This window comes from Brachionichthys hirsutus, chromosome 1 (genome assembly GCF_040956055.1).
Source record: "Brachionichthys hirsutus isolate HB-005 chromosome 1, CSIRO-AGI_Bhir_v1, whole genome shotgun sequence".
In the NCBI taxonomy this organism is placed as follows: Eukaryota; Metazoa; Chordata; class Actinopteri; order Lophiiformes; family Brachionichthyidae; genus Brachionichthys; species Brachionichthys hirsutus.
This window is the reverse complement of record NC_090897.1, coordinates 17111701-17131255: the sequence shown is the minus strand read 5'-3', so window position 1 is coordinate 17131255 and position 19555 is coordinate 17111701. Positions and strand designations below refer to the sequence as shown.

Below are 19555 nucleotides of genomic sequence, written 5' to 3'. Positions count from 1 at the left end.
ATCTGGTGCTTTCTTTGACCCGGAAGTATCTCTTTATTTATACTCTCCTTCATTCAACATCCGGGAGTCAAGTGTCACGATATAATAATAAAATGCAAAATAACAAGAATACGGAGAATATCGAGGTATACTCTATTTGTATATTATATCGGTATTACCTTTTTATACATCATCATAGTTATATATTTAATAATTTTTCGATCTGACACAATAACCGTGAATAATGATGCTAAACGTTAATTATTTATTTATTTCCAATAAATCTAGGGCAGGGGTGTCAAACTCAAATACACAGGGGGCCAGAATTTAAAATTAACATTTTATTTAACTGACTTGAGTTCAGTAACGTCACGGCACGCATCGTAATGTCACATGACTGCTCAAATATGAATTTATCCCAAAAACAAACAAAACTGAATTTAGATTTGTTTATTGCTGTAATTCCATGTGTTATATTATACAATATATGTGTTTATATATTGCTAGGGTCTCTTGGGACTCCAAGCAAGAAATCCCTGGGGCCCCCACCCCACCCGCGCACGGTGCAAAAATTCGTTTTTTGCACATTAAACTGCACAATAAATAGGTAAACAATGTATAAGGCCACATCAAAAGAATAATGCTACCACAATATATATAAAGCAACGGTGTAAATAAATAACGTCAAATAAAATAAATGGCATTATGGGATTTGTAGTATTAGCGGTGAATGTGCTGTTCTGTCCCGGCTCTAATGTTCATTTTGTATTGCCTCGCGGGCCAAATGTAATGACATCACAGAAATTGCAGTTATTGATATCTCAGTGTAATATATATATATATAGATCAGACGGATATTCCCGGAGGGCAGACCCCTTTTTCCGGTTAAGAACCAGGTCCTTGGATTTTAGGTGCAAGCCGCCCCAGTACACGCTGAAGATCCAGGCTCGATAAATAAACCCCAAACCCCCTCCGGCCCCTGGCTGCAGGGGGTTTGGGTAATTCTGTCCATAAAGATTATGACCAGAACCAGTGATAAAGGTCAGCCCTGCCAGAGTCCACCATACACCTGGAACCGAACCGGCTCGGCGACCCGATCACAGACTTATAAATGGAATTGATTTGTATTGACTGGGGTACTCTGGTACAACTTCTATTACACTGAAAATTAAACTAAACATTGTCATTTAAATTCTGTAATATCAGACATTTTGTAAAATACTAATTACCTGGATAATAGATTTATTTTAGACAACTGAAAATCATACTTTGTATTTGGAATTGCAATAGACCACTAAACTACACGCCGTTCCACCATTGCGTCCTTTGAGCTAATCAGAATACATTTTCCATAATTATGATTTCTTTGCGTATTTCTATATAGCGCAGACAGGACTGGTATCGTAGGCTGCATTTAACCCTTTGTTGACTACCGTATACGGTATAGTTTACTTATTTGCCGCTCTAATGCACGGAAGGCGTGCGCTTGTTTCTTCTATGGAAGGCCGAGTAGAGTAAGGCAGATACAGTAGAAGATGAGGAGTGTTTGAAAAACATGACTGACCACATGAAATAAATGATATTACATGAGAATGATTATACGAGATAAGAGATTAAGTTTTATTCAAGCTAAAACTGTTCCCATCATAAAAAGCACGTTTTACAATGTTACTATTATCACACACAAATAATTCTGTTAATCAAACTGCAAATATTGAATGTCGCATTTAAAAAAATATAAACGTTGGATTTATCGAGTCTTGATTTTAATCTGAAAAAAATTTGTTTATGGTACTTTCTATGATTGAAAAACGTAACAGCCACATTTAAATATTTTCTTGCTACATTTTGAAATATTTCCATTATATTAAAAAAAGCTCACATCAAAACATTATTGTCATGTTTAAGCAGCAACTGATGCACAAGAGGGCTAATCAAACAAAAAGTACGGAACTGAATCATTGCTTTTCGGTGGGGATATTCAAATTGTGAAATGATGACCCTTATTTGGTCACTAATCTGTAGATACGCACGATTAGGAATCAGATTTCATGAATCCGAATGATTTGAGTGGAAGAGCAGCGTGTTGCCTGCGGCGTCTTTGCAGGCGCGGCCCGAGTGCTGCAGCTTCTCCCCACAGTCCAAAAGCACGCAGGAAGAGAGGCAGATTACACTCTGGACGAGTCACCAGTTCATCACAAGGCCACAGAAAGACAGACGCGAGTAGATGCTCGCACTCACACCTACGGACAATTTGGGAGGAAACTGGAGAGGAGCCACACAGACACAGGAAGGCCCGAGGTGGACATGAACCAAGGACAGTGCTACCCACTGCACCACCGTGCTGCCTGTGTGGGTGATTCTGTGATGAACCCGTGTACAGCTGATCGCCCTAGCAACCCCTCCCAGGGTACCCTGTTGCAGAAAATTGATGATTTACTACATTTTTTATTATGCTTACCTTTTGATTATTTTTGCTATTCAAGCAAAAAAAAATGATTTAAAGGCATACGTTTTGAACGAAGCGAATAATTGTGCGGCTACTCTTCTGTAACTTGTCTCTAAGTGCCTCTATTTCATGCAAATTAACATTTAACAGTGTTAAAGCAGCTTTTAAAGTCATGTCTTATTCATTAAATAATTTATATGTTTTGGTTGTGACTTGAAAATATCTAGTTGGACAATGCACTGGTGGAAGTCTGCAGTCTGTCAGTGATCAACCGCGAACCAGGAAGCAGTCAAACGATTTGGGCTCTTCTAAACACAATCCAGATTGAATTTTAATCTATAACAGAGTGGATTATTGCATGATCATACCTTTCCCCATTGCAGGAACACAATGACAGGAAACACAGGAAGTCAGGATTTAACAAACATTTTATTTGTACAGAAGTAACCAACCCAGCAAAAGAGAAATGAGCGCCGACAGATCCAAAACGTCAAAATACACTGAAGGCCCGGAAACACAGACAAAAAACCAAAAGCTAACAAGGTCTCAAAATCACAGCAAACAAAACAGGGAAAAGTCACAAACACACATTAATGAACTCCAACCGAGTGAGCAGGGACAGTGTTGACCTTTCAACTGTCCCAAACACTAAACGCCAATGAAGCTTCGTTTCAGGTTGGAACAGGAAGTAGAGACTTCATCGGACCCGATCATCTATAATGTCTCTATCGCACGGTGAGAGTATTACGTACATGTATGTACTTCAATCATCAAATTACTGCATTATTATCGTCATTGTTTTTTGCACATTCGGTTGTGACGAGTCATTTCCTCATGAAAACGTACTCGTGTCTTCCAAAGGTGCCGACAGAGTTTTATTAGAATAATTCACCCTTTGGACACTAAATCTAGAAATCTAGGGACAGAGTTTATTAGTAATTACTAGCGTACATTCTCTCCTTATATTATGTTGCACGCGTGTCAAATCCTATCGGCCACTGTAGCAATGAGTTCAATGCCCATTAACTGAACTCGTCTTCATTTCCTCTTCAATTTGTGAAAGATTCTTGTGTCTGTCAAGGAAACTTTGGGAACTGAGGAATTACCTTTTACACAAGCATGAGATTATGTTTGAACGGAAGAATGAAGTTACGACCCTTAACCTCCTGTCCACCTCTGTAGTGGACATGGTTTGTTCTGGACATCAAGCCGTCGTCACTTCTTTAGTAAAACGTCCGTCAATGACGCCGCCTGCTACAATCAGGCTCCTCCCACAACTCATTTAAGAATAAAGTCCATTGAAAGTGGAAAATAGTGATTGTGCAAAACAACCGACGCCAGTTTATTCATCATATTTAACTCAACACAAACAAGATCACATTTTTTTGAAGAACTTCAGTGCAAGTGTATATATATATATAAAAAAAGGAAAGAACACACATGCATACTAAATATACCGTGATGTCTGAAGTCTTTGTGTCTCATTTCCCACAGAGAGAAAGAGAAATACAGCATTTAACGCTGGCCTTACATCGCAGGGTACAACACTCACACATAAAATCACCTCGAGGGGGGGGGGGGGGGGGGGGGGGGGGCTGAGAGGACTAAACCCCAACACGACCGGCCAGGCAGAAATCGACTGGTTCCGTTCTAGAAAAATAGATTCTCTTTATGTTTGTAGTAAACGTGTTGGAACCTTTTGACGTGGCTTGTTGCAGTCCCCCCCCCTCAGAGGACAGGCGGATAATAACTCCTAAGGATTATTGCCAGACACAGGGTCAGGGGTGAATTTGGAAGCGTCAGAGAAGTGCAGAAGACAAGGACTGGACGATGGACTGACACCACATCAACATGCTAGAAACAGGACGAGATCTATAGGAAAAAGGAAAAACAAAACACAACAGGGAGACAAACACGGTTAAAGAACAACGGCACAGACGGGACAGACAGAACCCAAGAATGACGAGCACTGCGTGTGGGACAGAGCGATACGAGGACATTCCACCGGGACCGAGGCGAACGGCCAGACCAGGAAGGACACACACACACGGACGTCTAGAGGAGGCGCCAGTCCCGCACATACTGGCCACTATTCAGACCGGCAGAAAGGCGTTGCTTTCCTGTTGCCACGCAACGGCACCAGATCACAGAGCGGCGGCCATGAAGAGCGTGGCGTGGAACAGAGTCCGGATCAATGACGGAACACCCTGGCTGAGTCCCCGATGCACCGTCACTAGCATTCTGCAATATTAAACACTCTGTGTCCGACACCCTGAGCATTAGGGTCACACCAAGAAAGCACCAGATTCAAGTGGTACTAGTACGCCAGTTGAAGGCTGCAGTGAGTTTGGTGACACTACTGTGTCTAAAAGTGAAGTTATTGAATATCTGTGTCGTGTCTCTCTTCGCTGTTGCAGCGGTTTTGTAATTTGCAGACGGTCCCTTGGCACTCGCCTCACAGCCGGCTGCACGTAGACAACAAAGTTATTTCTGCAGTTTTACTACTTTACATTGTCTGCTTTACAACGATGGGAAAGCAGCATCGTTTTTTACTTTGACAACGTATCAACAATGAGTTCTTGATATCGGAATTCCGAATCTGTGAATATCTTTCCAACTTTACTAAACTAAAGCTTCACAAAATGCTCAACGTTGCGCGGAAACGCGGCAGACCCCCTTTCTTGCAATGTCATTCTCGTAACATTACGACTTTAATCTCGTAATGCATTGGTGTGGCCCCAATACTCCGACGTAATGAATGAGTCTCTCTCATGATCACATGATTCACGGTTTAAAAGTCCCAGAACTTTGCCAAGTAGGCAAGTTGTACGGCTGGACGGACAGACAGACACACAGAAAAGGACTTTTACACTCAAATGATTTATTCAGATGAAGGCGTGTGTAAAAACAGAGGGGATCTACAATGTTCCTAGCAGCGCTGATACATGGATCCACCCCCCAACACACACACACACACACACACACACACACACAGTTCATGCTTTACACAAGGTCACACATCACATGACCAAATGGTTTTTTAGACTTAACATTTGTTTTTCAAAATAATTTCAATTCAGATAAATAATTTAGGCAATAAATAATTCCCAAACACACAGGGGAAATATAAAACCTCCCGGTATATAAAAATAGAAAAGGTATAAGAGTTTAAATATACATCTCAAAAATTGACTCGCATCCTAGTTCTAAAAAAGTGAAAACGAAACAGGACATTCTTTCTCGCGAGTCTAATCGACGTGTTTGTCTTGAGCAAATTGACATTTATATGAGTTTTCCAATCATGGAAGGTATTCAATGAGAGGCATTGTAGTGTAGCCCTCTATAGAAACGCTAGCCACGAGCTAGCACAGGCATGGGCAAACCCAGGCCCGGGGGCCATATGCGGCCCGTTGGTCTTTTTAATCCGGCCCGCCGAACTTGTCCAAATTATATCATTAAATAAAATTTTATTGTAATTAAACTTCATTCATTTGACCTTTTCTCTGTAATGCTGCCTGTAAAAGGCCAAATCATTTAATGCAATAGCTTTCATGTGTCATTTATATTAGTTCACACAAACACTCCATCCATCTGTTCTTGGTCCGGCCCCTCTGTCAAATTTTAGAACCCATTGTGACCCGCGTGACAGAAAGTTTGCCCACCCCTGAGCTAGCAGGACAGTAGCTGAGGGACGCTTTGTCTTTTCTTTACAAAACACCTGAATTAAATGTTGAAATAAACTAAAAAGCCCGTAATGAATAGACAGGAAGAATTACAGCTGCATTAGACAGACTTGGGTTTGAACCAGAGTGACTTTAGCTTTTATTGCTGCAGCTGCTCTTCATGGCCACAACAGCCCGAGCCGTCACTCAGAGAGACGCAGCGCAGGGGGGGCGCCGCCAAAACGGCTTGACACCTCGCTGACTTCCAGACTAAGGCTAACAACAACTGCAATGATCTGCAGACAGAAATCAACACTCGAAATGTGCAAATGTGCAGCCACCATCCTGAGGCCAGCTGATAATGAGGTCATACAGGCGCAGCCACGCCCACATTTTAGTCGTGGCTCACAAACCATTAACAAAGATCATCAGAGGCTCTTCACTCTCTCCTTGAACAGAAGGCGACGTGCAAACACATAACGGGGACAAATATATTCTAAATGCCATCTTCATGTTTTGGTCGAGCTCCTCCTGACGTACACCGTCTCCACATCAAGAGAGAATACGTAATCCATACAGCAGGTAGGGGAAAACACACGTTTTGGCATGTAGAAAATGTACAAGAAAACCTCATCAGGATTTTTCTTTACAAATCAAATGGAGCTGCTTCTTTTCCAGTGTCTGTCTGTGTTCAGGGGTTTTACACTGCAAAAAGTGTAAATACAAATCTACTGACGTTAATGTGCAACACAAGCTAACAACTCACATATATATATGTACCACAGCAACCAGTTCAACTAAAATGAAAATACACCAGTTTCTCTTGGTTAAAAGGAAACCGAAGTCCACAAACCACAACGCAACAAATGAGAAATCCAGTCTCATGCGAAACATCTCGCATGTAGCCTCATGTTTCTCTTCGCCTTGTCCTTTCAACATGCCGAGGAGAGGAAGTGCAGCAGACATGACCTTATAATGCACACAAAGGTTTGAGTGGCCCAGTCTTATTCGTACTTCACTTACCATGTACCCTGCCTAGCACCTTCAGTAGGGCTTGCTGTCATGTTTTGAGCGCTTCAGCTGCACCTTCAACCTCTTCATACCAATCTGGAAACCATTCATTGACTGGATCGCTGCCTGCGACGACACGGGGTTGTCATAGCTCACAAAGCCTGAAAGACAGATGCAAGCAGCCATTGAGACAGGACGACTAATCGATTACCGGTGTACACTAACGTAGAAGTCTCAGGACAGATAAAGTGATTAGAGTTGTATTGGTTTTGAAGGTTTCATTGTCTTGTTTGTTTTGCTTATCTTCTCATAATATGCAGAGCAGACTTGGTCAGGTCGGGTTTTCAAAATAAAACACGCGTCAGACTCTAATAATCAATACAACGAACATTATACAAATGATTTATTCTTTTGAGAGATGCGAGCACGCTTCCAGATGTTGACGCCAGACGGCCGAGCACTCCGAGCACGCTTCCAGATGTTGACGCCAGACGGCCGAGCACTCCGAGCACGCTTCCAGATGTTGACGCCAGATGGCCGAGCACTCCGAGCACGCTTCCAGATGTTGAGGCCAGACGGCCGAGCACTCCGAGCACGCTTCCAGATGTTGACGCCAGACGGCCGAGCACTCCGAGCACGCTTCCAGATGTTGACGCCAGATGGCCGAGCACTCCGAGCACGCTTCCAGATGTTGACGCGGGTGGCCGAGCGCTCCGAGCATGGTGAACGACCACAGCAAAACACCAACAACAATGTTTACTCTGCATGATTTTACTGAAGCCTCTATGCCCAGCTGTGCACTGTGTGTTGGGCACCATTAACAATAGGATGGCTTACGCTGTATATCATTTTGCATTAACTCACCAAAGCACTTGCTGAGATTTGTCTGTTTGTCAATGAAGACTTTGGCAGAGATGACATTTCCAAAGGGCATAAACATCTGAAGCAGGTCCTGGTCTCCAAACTCCTGGGGCAGATGGTAGATAAACAAGTTGGCACCTTCCGGACCTGCCAAATAATGAGCCCGTTTAAACAACCACACAAAGCTCGTGCAGAGGTCGTGTGATATGTAAAATACCGATGTGAGAATGTGGGTAAGCACATTAAGTCAGTAAATAGTTCACTGTTCCATTCTTGCAGGTAATCCATGAACACGGGCTGCTAAATGGGGTGCCTCCGAAACACGAATGATCAAACATGAGCATACAGAGAACAAAGCACCCATTGTGAACTTGTTCATGTCAAAGAGAAGTCAGTGAGCCTTACCAGTGCTGCGACTGTCACTTGCTGAAGCAGCAGATTTAAAACAAGATAGGATTCTTAGCCAAAGGTCAGATAAACACACAGAAAACACACACAAGCATCGCTATGAAGCTGCTCATATCAGTAACTGAAACCATAAAGCACTGAGGTGCCTCTGCTTGTTTAAAAATACTACAGCTATACAGCAATACCTTGGCATACCAGTATAATTCATAATGTGCTGGTCCCCACTTATGAGAAGAAACTCATGGAAACTATAGGGGGTAAAGCTGATGAGTCATACGATGAAGTTATGGGAAAGCAGCAGTACTTCTTTATGGCGAGGAAGAGTACCACAGACACAATGTTAGCATTGAGGCTAGCAATGGAGAAGTACAGGGAAGGTCAGGAGGAGCTGCATTGTGTCTTTGTAGATCTAGAGAAAGCCTAGGACAGGGTGTACAGAGAGGAACTGTGGTACTGCATGAGGTACTGTAGTACTGTATGAGGTACTGCGGTACTGCATGAGGAAGTCTGGAGTGGTAGAGAAGTATGTCAGAGTAGTTCAGCACATGTAGGACAGCAGTGAAGTGTGCAGTAGGAGTAACAGGGGAGTTTAGTGTAGAGGTGGGATGCACCAGGGATCAGCTCTGATTCCCTTTTTGTTGCCATGGTGATGGATAGACTAACAGATGAGGTGAGACAGGAAGCTCCTCTGAATATGATGTTTGCAGATGACATTGTGATCTGCAGGTAGAGGAGAATCTAGAGAAGTGGAGGTCTGCTCTAGAAAAGAGAGGGATGAAGGTGAGCAGGAGTAAAACAGAGTACATGTGTGTACATGAGAAGGTCCCAGGGGGGACAGTGAAGCTACAAGGAAGAGACGTAAAGAAGGGAGAGGACTTCAGGTACCTCGGGTCAACAGAGCAGAGTGATGGAGAGAATGTGGAAAGGAGGTGAAGAATCGTTAGCTTTACCCCCTGTAGTATGATATTACATTTATTGGGGTGACGGTGGCGCAGGTGGTTGTCCTATGATCGAGAGGTTGGTGGTTCGATTCCCGGCTCGGGCACATGTGTACGCTGTCGTTGTGTCCTTGGGCAAGACACTTCACTCACATTGCCTGTGTGAATGTAGTGAGCGAGTGAATGTCGGTGGGGGTCAGGAGGGCCAATTGGCAGCCTCGCTCCTCTCATCTTCACAAGTACCGGTACGGAGTGAATGAATAATGCTCAATGTAAAGCGTCTTTGAGTGTCCAGAAAAGCGCTCTATAAAACCAATTCATCATTATTGGTTTTATTCATATGTGGTAGTTAAAGAGACACTACCAGTTTTGTTACATATCAGCATTTACCACTAAACAGGTGTGTAAAAAGAGATACCTTAAGTAGTTCATGCTTTATTATAAATATTGACTATTTCATGCCGTCGTGTCTTTATTCACAAGCCAAACCCACCTTCCTTTTGGCTGCCTGCTGCTGAGACATTCTGCTGGGATAGCAGGCTCTGGTTATACAGGCTGGGCAGAGCAGCAGCAGCGTACTGCTGGATGCCTGAGTAGGCCTGGCTGAGAGCCTCCATTGTGTTTCCTGAACAATTAGACAGGCCTGCAGAACCAAGGCTGCCATTCAGCGCAGCCATGCCTGCAACATAACCACAAGGAAACAAAAACGACATGTGACTCAGCATGGCATTGCATTTAATACAATAACCATAAAATAGTCAGCCATTGTTTTTCAATTCACTTCAGTTTTATTTATTTCTATAGCGTCAGAAAGTACTCAAGGCACTTTACAGGAGTAGCAGCGAAGGACCTGCGGGGAAAGACAGAACCCAACCTGACCCACAAGAGCAGGAACTTTGGCAACGGAGGCAAGGAAAAACTTCCCTTTAACAGGCAGAAACCTTGGACAGAACCGAAGGCTCATAGTGGACCTGTCTGGACCAGCTGGGTTGAGAAGGAGAGAGAGAGAACGAGAGAGAGCAGGAGCAGACAAAAACTAAATGCAACATATAGGCTGCTGAGCAAGATACTGAATAAAGAGCTGCTATATAAAACTATCAATGCTAATGCTAGCAATAGGGACACCTATTGACTTCATTGTCGTGTCATCAGCGTCTTGGACACTCGGTTGAAGAGAGACAGGTCTGTCAACTGATCACTACCTGGTGGCGAGTTGGATCCGCTGGCAGGGTAGGGGGCCAGACAGACTCAGCAGGCCTAAATGCGCTTCAAGGGTCTGCTGGGAACGTCGAGCACGGCCTTCAACTTCCACCTCAGGGAGAACTTCTCCCCGATCCCGGGCGAGGTCAGGGACATCGAGTCCGAGTGGACCACGTTCTCCACCTCCATTGTCAAAGCAGCTGCTTCGACAGGAGCTGTGGTTGCAGTGTCTTTGGTGCCTGGCGTGCGGTGGCATCCCCGAACCCAGTGGTGGAATCCGGAAGTAATGGATACCGTCAAACTGAAAAAGGAGTCTTATGGGCAGCTGACGGGTACCGACAGGCCAACCGTACGCAGCCCAAGTGGTTATGCAGGCAAAAACTCAGGCCTGGGAGGAGGACTATTGGTCGGCCCCAAAGAAATTCTGGCAAACCGTCCGCCGCCTCAGGAGGAGTGGGGTGGGGATGAGATTCGCCCCAAGTATGTGCAGGGACTGTCTTGGTTGACACTTCTCTAATATTGCATAGCATTTGGGGACAGTGCCTCTGGACTGGTAACTGGGCTGGTGGTTCCCCTTTTCAAGGAGGGGGACAGGAGTGTGTGCTCCTACTACAGGTGGACCACGCTCCTCATCCTCCCGGGAAAGCCTATTCCATGGTGCTGGAGAGGAAGACGAGACTGATAGTCGAATCTCGGATGCAGGGGGAACAATGTGGTTTTCGTTCTGGTCGTGGAACACTGGACCAGCTCTGCACCCTGCATCGGGTGCTCGAGAGTTCGCCCTACCAGTCACATTTGTTTTGTGGATTTGGAAAAGTCGTTTGACCGCATTCCTCGTAGTATCTTGTGACGGGTGCTTCGGCATTATGGGGTCCGGGGCCCTTTGCTGAGGGCTGTCTCTGCGTTTTGAGGACAATGTTTTTGTCCTGTTGGCTTCTTCGAGCCTGAACCTTCTGCGTGTACTGGGGCGGTTTGCAGCCAAGTGTGAAGCGAGTAGGATGAGGATCAGCACCTATTGTGCTGTACAGGGGACATCTATTTCAGGTGCCCACTGGACGTGTTCATGGGGAGGTGTACCGCGCCGGGTCTTGCCAGTAGCAGGCCTCTGGGAAGACCTAGGAGACGCTGGAGAGACTATGTCTCTTGGTTGGCATAGGAACGCTTCGGGATCCACCCGGAAGTGCTGGAAAAGGTGTCTGGGGACAGGGAGGTTTGGAAATCCCTGCTAAGACCGTTGCCTCCTGGCCCCAGACAAGCAGTGGAAGATGGGTGGATGGATGGATTAAATGTAAAAGTAATTGTTTAAACCTAATATGCGTTTTTCAAAGAAAAATACACCATTATATAGAGAGAAATTTGCCCTATCCCAGCTGGCTATGCGTGAGAGGCAAGGTACACCACGGATGAGACACCAGCTCATCGTAGCGTAGACAACCACTCTTGCAGACACTCACACATTATGGACAATTTTGCAGAGACTAATTCATCAAAGTTGCATGTTTTTGGTGGTGGAGCTGGAGAACCTGGAAAGAACTCCCGCAGACAAAGGGAGAACTTAAATAACCTACACAGAATAGCCCCAGGGGGGACCTGCTACCCACTGTGCCACCGTGCTGCCCCAGGCAAAACTTACAATACTTAAAATACTGTTGATGCCACATGTTAGATCAGTCGTACAATAACTGGGTTTTAATTACAGTCCTCAAACATCGTTATAATGCGGTTCATCTTCCTCGCTGCTTCGCAGAGTTTTTTAATGCAATTTTGCATGTTTTTTTTTGCACTTTAACGCGCATTGAACGTGTTCTGCGTCCTGATTGGCTAATGGACTGTACTGTACCACTGTCAACCAATCTCCTCGTGTCTCCTGTACAGTACAGAATGCTCAACTAGCCAAATTGACATCAGCAGTGACTCTGAAGGAGAGCACTGTACTGTGTACTGTGTACTGTACTGTACAGCATACAGTATTTGCGAGACCCACAATGCCGACGAAACGTTCTGCGCCGACAAAGGCACCTGTGCTCGCATCCAAAAGGCAGAGGAAGACGCTAACCATCGCACAGAAAGTTGTACCGTATTGGCCCGAATATAACACGATGTTTTTTGCATTGAAATTAGGCTGAAAAAGTCGGGTCGTGTTATATTCGGGGTCTAGACATTATACCCATTCTGAACGCTAGATGGCGCCAGATATCGTTACAACGAATGGTGAACTGAACTCCCCAGGCTAAAGCAAACGCCTATCATTATTTTATTGCAATGTTTTTCCTTATTTATATGTTGTGAGAGAGAAAGAGAGAGAGTGCAACTAGGAGACAGAGATATGCGAGCAATAGGAGGAAACGGAGTTTTGTTTAACAGTGCAAGTAAAATAAAGCAGCTTCAGTGATTCAGCACGTCTGGCCGGCATCCATCTTGTGTTGCTGCGCTTCAGCCATTCATTTACAAATGTGATTGCACTTTAGTTCACATATTTAAATGTTCAGATATTAAGATGCGAGACAGTTTTTGCATGATTTGAATGTGGCAAAATAACATGCTTTTTCTCTCAAATTTATTGTTATAATCATTTGTTTCAGATGTACTGTAATTATTTTCTGTATAAAAATTGAAATTGGTGTTCAAAAAGTATTTTCCCAAACTTGAGTCTTGAAAAAGAGGGGGTCGTATTATATCCGGGGTCGTGTTATATTCGGGCCAATACGGTACTTCTGGACATGCTAAAGGAAGGTAAACGTTACGCGGCTGCAGGGCGCCATTACGGAATGAACGAGTCTTCGGTTCGTTATATAAAAAAGGAGGAAGATAACACAAGAACGACAGCAGCAATACGTTTTAACAGGGAAGCAGAAAGGGTTGTAACTGCCCGTAACAAAAACATCGTAAGGACGGAGTCTGTTTAGCTTTGTGGATCAGTGACTGCAGGAAAAAGAACGTTACGCTGGACCAACATCATCCGCACCTTTAAACCTTTAAACCTTTAAAGCGGCACAGCGGCGCAAGGTCGGAGGAACTGAAATACGCTATTAATCATTTCTCATGTGCTCAACCTCGTAGGTTGATCATTAAAATTAAATTCGTTATTTCTAAAAGCTATCATGTTCATTTGTTAAGCGTTTGTTTTATAGCGCTCTTATTCTCTGTGAAAAGAGGCTTTTATTTTGTAGGAGCATAAACGTCACGTCCCTTTTGGGTTTTGTTTCTTCCTGTTGATACATGTAGCCGCTGCCGTTCCGCTGTGCTAAGCTATCCAATAAAGCAGCATGAGAGGCTAAAGACAGCACGAGTAGAATATTTGTTCTTCTGCACTCCAAGCGGCTCTTTCCTCGACCTGCACGCCTTAACATTATTAACAGGAAAACGTTTACTGTACGTACTATATATTTGTATTCCTCAAACAAATGTTTAGTTCTGAAAAGGTTTTGATCTTTGGTTTCATTCTATAATACTGAAACAATCTATTTAGATTAATGCCTGACTGTTAAACGTGTATAAAGTGTGTGGTGAGGGGTTTTACAGCCTTAAAACATTTATGTACATGTATAATAATAAAAAAAAAATAAAGATTACTACATTGCGGATTTCACTTATTGCTGGTTGTTTTTGGAACGCAACCCCCACGGAAAAGGAGGGAAGCTGCGCATTAAGCAGTCTGCCTGTAGGTATCTAATCAGTGAAATAAGTTCAAGTCAAGCTCAGGTATCGTACCTGCCAGCGAGCCCATGTTCAGGCCAGTTCCAGAAGTAGCCAGAGACTGCAGTGCCCCTAAAGAAGTCATGGGGTTTACTGAAGAGTTGCTGCTGGAGGTTGGGGACGAGCCTGTTCAGGGAATATTAAGCGTTAATGTTTTTACAAACATAAATGAAACGTATTAGGCAATGTTGTGTTACAGTGGTGTCATATCTTCACAGCATCGTTTAGATTTTTCAAGATAATCGATCATATATGTGAATTAAGGAAAAAAAACAATCAGAGAAAAAGTAGATTTAGCCCCAGTCCCCCCACCCGTCTCCACGCCGCTGTGTCCCAGAGCTAGACGCTGAAACCCAGCTTGCTTCCTGTGCTCCACCGAGGTCAAATTCAGATAATTCGGCCCTGATAATGTTTTCAATCATGCTGACAGGAAATGAAATTTGTATTAATATGGCCAGAACCTCTAAGGACCCTCCCCATGACCACTATGAAAAACATGCTGGAACAGCTGATAGTGTTGCCAAGCAACAGCAAACAGTTCAGACATTGAAGCTAAGGCCAATGTTGACATCTTCCCTGTAATTCCCTCATCCACCTATTTCTTGTTTTCTTACTTAGGAAGTCATTTTGTTAGCAAACACAGTTGCTTGTGTGCACGTTGATGTAAGGTGTCATTTCAGATGTGTTTGACTCCGTCTTATTTACCTGAGCTTGCTAGCGCACTGAGTGGGCTACTCGACGTTGTCATGGCGCTGGAGTTGACTGTCTTATTTACCTGAGCTTGCTAGCGCACTGAGTGGGCTACTCGACGTTGTCATGGCGCTGGAGTTGACTGTCTTATTTACCTGAGCTTGCTAGCGCACTGAGTGGGCTACTCGACGTTGTCATGGCGCTGGAGTTGACTGTCTTATTTACCTGAGCTTGCTAGCGCACTGAGTGGGCTACTCGACGTTGTCATGGCGCTGGAGTTGACTGTCTTATTTACCTGAGCTTGCTAGCGCACTGAGTGGGCTACTCGACGTTGTCATGGCGCTGGAGTTGACTGTCTTATTTACCTGAGCTTGCTAGCGCACTGAGTGGGCTACTCGACGTTGTCATGGCGCTGGAGTTGACTGTCTTATTTACCTGAGCTTGCTAGCGCACTGAGTGGGCTACTCGACGTTGTCATGGCGCTGGAGTTGACTGTCTTATTTACCTGAGCTTGCTAGCGCACTGAGTGGGCTACTCGACGTTGTCATGGCGCTGGAGTTGACTGTCTTATTTACCTGAGCTTGCTAGCGCACTGAGTGGGCTACTCGACGTTGTCATGGCGCTGGAGTTGACTGTCTTATTTACCTGAGCTTGCTAGCGCACTGAGTGGGCTACTCGACGTTGTCATGGCGCTGGAGTTGACTGTCTTATTTACCTGAGCTTGCTAGCGCACTGAGTGGGCTACTCGACGTTGTCATGGCGCTGGAGTTGACTGTCTTATTTACCTGAGCTTGCTAGCGCACTGAGTGGGCTACTCGACGTTGTCATGGCGCTGGAGTTGACTGTCTTATTTACCTGAGCTTGCTAGCGCACTGAGTGGGCTACTCGACGTTGTCATGGCGCTGGAGTTGACTGTCTTATTTACCTGAGCTTGCTAGCGCACTGAGTGGGCTACTCGACGTTGTCATGGCGCTGGAGTTGACTGTCTTATTTACCTGAGCTTGCTAGCGCACTGAGTGGGCTACTCGACGTCGTCATGGCGCTGGAGACGGAGGCAGACGCCTGCGTTGCTGTTGCTGCTAAAGCAGCCAGGTTCTGCATGGCATTAAGACCTAACAAACACAAACACACACGTCAGCGCACAGTTCCACCCACATCTTCTGATCATTGAACGGACACAGCATATAAAGGGAATGTTCTCTCCTGGAGACAGAGATGGAATTCTTTAGCATCCACTGGAATGAATAATGGCATATTTCCTGTTTGACACGTTTTCATCTCATAGTTTCTGCCGTTGAATGAGCTTCATCGTACAGAACAAGGCACACAATCTGATGCCACAAGGTCGTTTTCACATTCAATGCTCAACTTGTACACTTTATCTCTGTTCAAAGAAAATTAGACTAAGAAGACGGACGTATGCTATCACAAATAATCTGCAAGCCAATTCATGTCCAATATTCAGCAGCGTGGTATGTATCAATAGTCGCTGGAGTTGGGGCAATGGTGCATTTGTAATGACACATATATGCATATTTACTTCTTTATTAAAGGAAAGTAGCAGGTGCCCCTTTACGGGAATTAATTTATTAAGAATGCTTCTTTTTCTTTTAACTAAAGAAATTACAGACGCACAGCAGATAATGTTTATTTGTCTTGAAGAACAAAACATCCAAAAATGAAACCTCAAACATTATCTACATGCCCGAGTGCAAGTGGAGAGTTGGGTGCGGTTTCTGAGTCAATGAAATACTTTCACAAACTGCGTTGCAGAATTCCTCCAAGACGCAACTGAAGAGGGAGACTTGCTTTAAAATCAATCACAGTCTTCAGGAGATCCGATTCTCACTCTAATTTGAAAAGACATAATTTTTTACATTCTTCTTTGGGCTGAACTAAGAGCTGAGATTAGCCAGATTTGAGCTCTTCTACCACTGCACCATCTTGGACAGGGTGAGTGCTCATGGTTTTTACCTTTTTGGAGGCTGCAGAAAATGATTCAACTTCATAAAGGTGTCAGTCTTTCCAAATCAATAAGGGAGTTCTATATTTTCTGGGGTTAGTCTGAGAAGCTGAGCGAAGTCATTTGATCATTTTTTTTACATCTTTTAAATTAAGTCCTCATCTTCATCATTCGTTTGGCACAATGCTGCACACTATGATTTTATTTAGCTGAGGAAATGTTTTGTTGAAGAGAAAATTCTGCTTCACTTCCCTCGAAGGATATTCAAAGTGAACTGTGTGCGTACCTGAAACCGGGTGCAAGTTGTTGAGTGCATTCCCTGTTGAGACCGACTGCTGCAACAATTGCAAGTAGAGCTAAAACCAGGAGAAGGCAAGAGATGTAATGAAAGCTGTGAAAGCAAAGTCAAAAGGCTAATCCTTACAATTTGCACAATCATACAGCGCCCCTTTGAACACACTCACTGCCAGGTACTGTGGGCCCAGGCTGCTGAGCCCGGTGAGATTTCCCCACATGGAGGCAGCACTGAGCTGCTGCATCTGTTGCTGCAGCTGTTGGGCCATGCGCTTCTGCTCCTTGTCTTTCTGAGTGTCTGCAAACTTCACCACAATGGGTGAGGAACAGCCCTAAATAAAGACATAAGATACACAAATGCTCTAATATAAATCAGCGTAGGAACATCATTTCCCTAACCATAATTAGAATCTGCAGAGAAATAGCTGACATTCCTACAATATACTGCTTTTCAAGGTAAAATTTCAATTCTGGACACAATATAATTCACACGTTTTGACAGCTCCTAATCTTGTTGTATATCCACTATGCAAGGACAACTAGAAAGACAATCAGAGACTGCAGACCCCGCCTCCAAAAGACTATTGGATCTTGTGAGACAGTAAACAGGGCTTCCGGATCAGAGGGGCCAAACCTGCTCTAGCGTGCTGCTCCGGAACGTACTACAAGACTCCTTCTGGACTCTTTTTCCCATCATGCCATTCGTGTCCCTCCCTCTTAAAGTGGCAGTTTACAGCACAGGCACAATTCCAGATGTAAAAATAATTCTAGAATCTAGATCCAGATCCGGATCAACGCCATTCTCGGGGAGGACCGAGCCACGGACAGAACCTTGCTTGTGTAAAAATTTCAAGTCGATTGGGCTACTAGTTTTTGAGTTATGCGCTCGGACAGACAAACAAACAAACAGACAAACAAACAAACCCAATTGCAATACCCTCGCCTCCCCGTCGGCGAGGGTAAAAAAGGATTTCTATTCTATTCAGCTCACAGCTTTACAAGCTCAAATACGATGTTTAACAAGAAGCCGAAGTTCACCTCCATGGTCTGAGACTGGTGCATGGACTTGATGGCAGACTGGGCCATCTGTCTAGCTGTGAATGTCACAAATGCACAACCTGAAAGTGGAAAAAAATCATTTAAGATTCACACAGAACACACTCGGTGTCACGCATCTACAGCATGGCAAGCAAATAAGACACAATATGACGCCGTGCTGATTTGTTATTAAGACAATATAGACAAGAGAACCATTTACGCTTACCGGTACTATTCTGAGTATTCTGTGAATTTTGAAAACTGCTCAACTCATTTTCAACTCAGCTGCCCCACAGAATATTCTTTACTATAACTATGCAACCAAATGAACGGCCAACAAAATTAAAGATTAAAGGCTCTTCTTTCATCAGAAAGAAAGAGTGCGTTCCTCCCATTTTTCATTCCTGAGTTATTGGCCGTTGAATAGAGACAGATTTCAATGTCTTTAGACGTGAATGGCACTCAAAGAGTTAAATGAATTGTCTCTCTTAGGGCTGCACAACATGTTTCAGCCTCTACATCAGTGAATCACTAGGTGCGTTTACATGGACACATTTAACCCGGTTAAAATCCTGATCGGAATAAAGATGCTTCATGGACACACCTTAACCGGAATAGTCTGACCCAATCCAGCCTGATCCGGTCACAATTCTATCCCGATGGAGAGGGGTGGTTTATACCGATTTGTGACCCGGTCAGGGCGCATGAAAACACTTATTCCGATGTTTCGGTACAAGTCGTCCTTACTGCGCATGTCTGTGACGTCAGCTACACGCGCTGCTGCTATTGCCGGAAGCTAGCTGAAGCAGAGCGAGCGAAAAGCACGGCGGGCGGAAGACAGAACTGGTCAATATCTGAGACAAACATGTTTCCGGAGACATTAAAGGAGGAAACTAAAAGCGCAAACGGGGAAAACGAGCGAAATAACGCTGACGTTTCAGGCAGGAAAGCGCGGAGCGATGATTTGTTTACAGCGGAAGTCACTACGCTACGCTTCTTCTTCTACCATTTCCGGTGCTTTTGGTCAAACTGCGCATGTCAGAATATTCTGTTCCGATCAAAAGTGTGATGCATGAACACGCAAATCCTAATCGGATCGGATTTTTAGGGTCCATGAACACGGCGCATCGGATCACAATTTTACTCTGAACTCTGATCGGAATAAAGACATTTTGTCCGTGTAAACGCACCTAATGCTAAATCAATACACTTTAGGATGTGTGATGTCAACTTTGTAAATTCACCATGAGTTACAATTTGTGTTTAATTGTCCTGTTGCCCGGGTCTGGGCACCACGGGGCATCTGGAATGGCAGAAGGAATCCGATTGGATGAGAGATTGATGCCCCTTTTCAGGTAGATGTTGG

The 19555-nt window shown here is 44.3% G+C and overlaps 1 protein-coding gene across 1 annotated transcript in view; it reads right to left on the bottom strand.

Annotated features, from left to right (window-relative positions):
* Positions 1-5035: 5035 nt before the first annotated feature.
* Positions 5036-19555, bottom strand: part of LOC137895575 (CUGBP Elav-like family member 1) — a 15195-nt gene continuing 675 nt past the window's right edge. Inside the window, exons 2-10 of the mRNA XM_068741099.1 lie at positions 18190-18269; positions 17322-17483; positions 17144-17213; positions 15890-16006; positions 14220-14330; positions 9802-9987; positions 8368-8388; positions 7966-8109; positions 5036-7262 (exon numbers count right to left, since the gene is read on the bottom strand). Coding sequence (XP_068597200.1) covers positions 7135-7262; positions 7966-8109; positions 8368-8388; positions 9802-9987; positions 14220-14330; positions 15890-16006; positions 17144-17213; positions 17322-17483; positions 18190-18269 — 1019 coding nt within the window. The 3' untranslated portion in view covers positions 5036-7134. The remainder of the gene's footprint in view (positions 7263-7965; positions 8110-8367; positions 8389-9801; positions 9988-14219; positions 14331-15889; positions 16007-17143; positions 17214-17321; positions 17484-18189; positions 18270-19555) is intronic.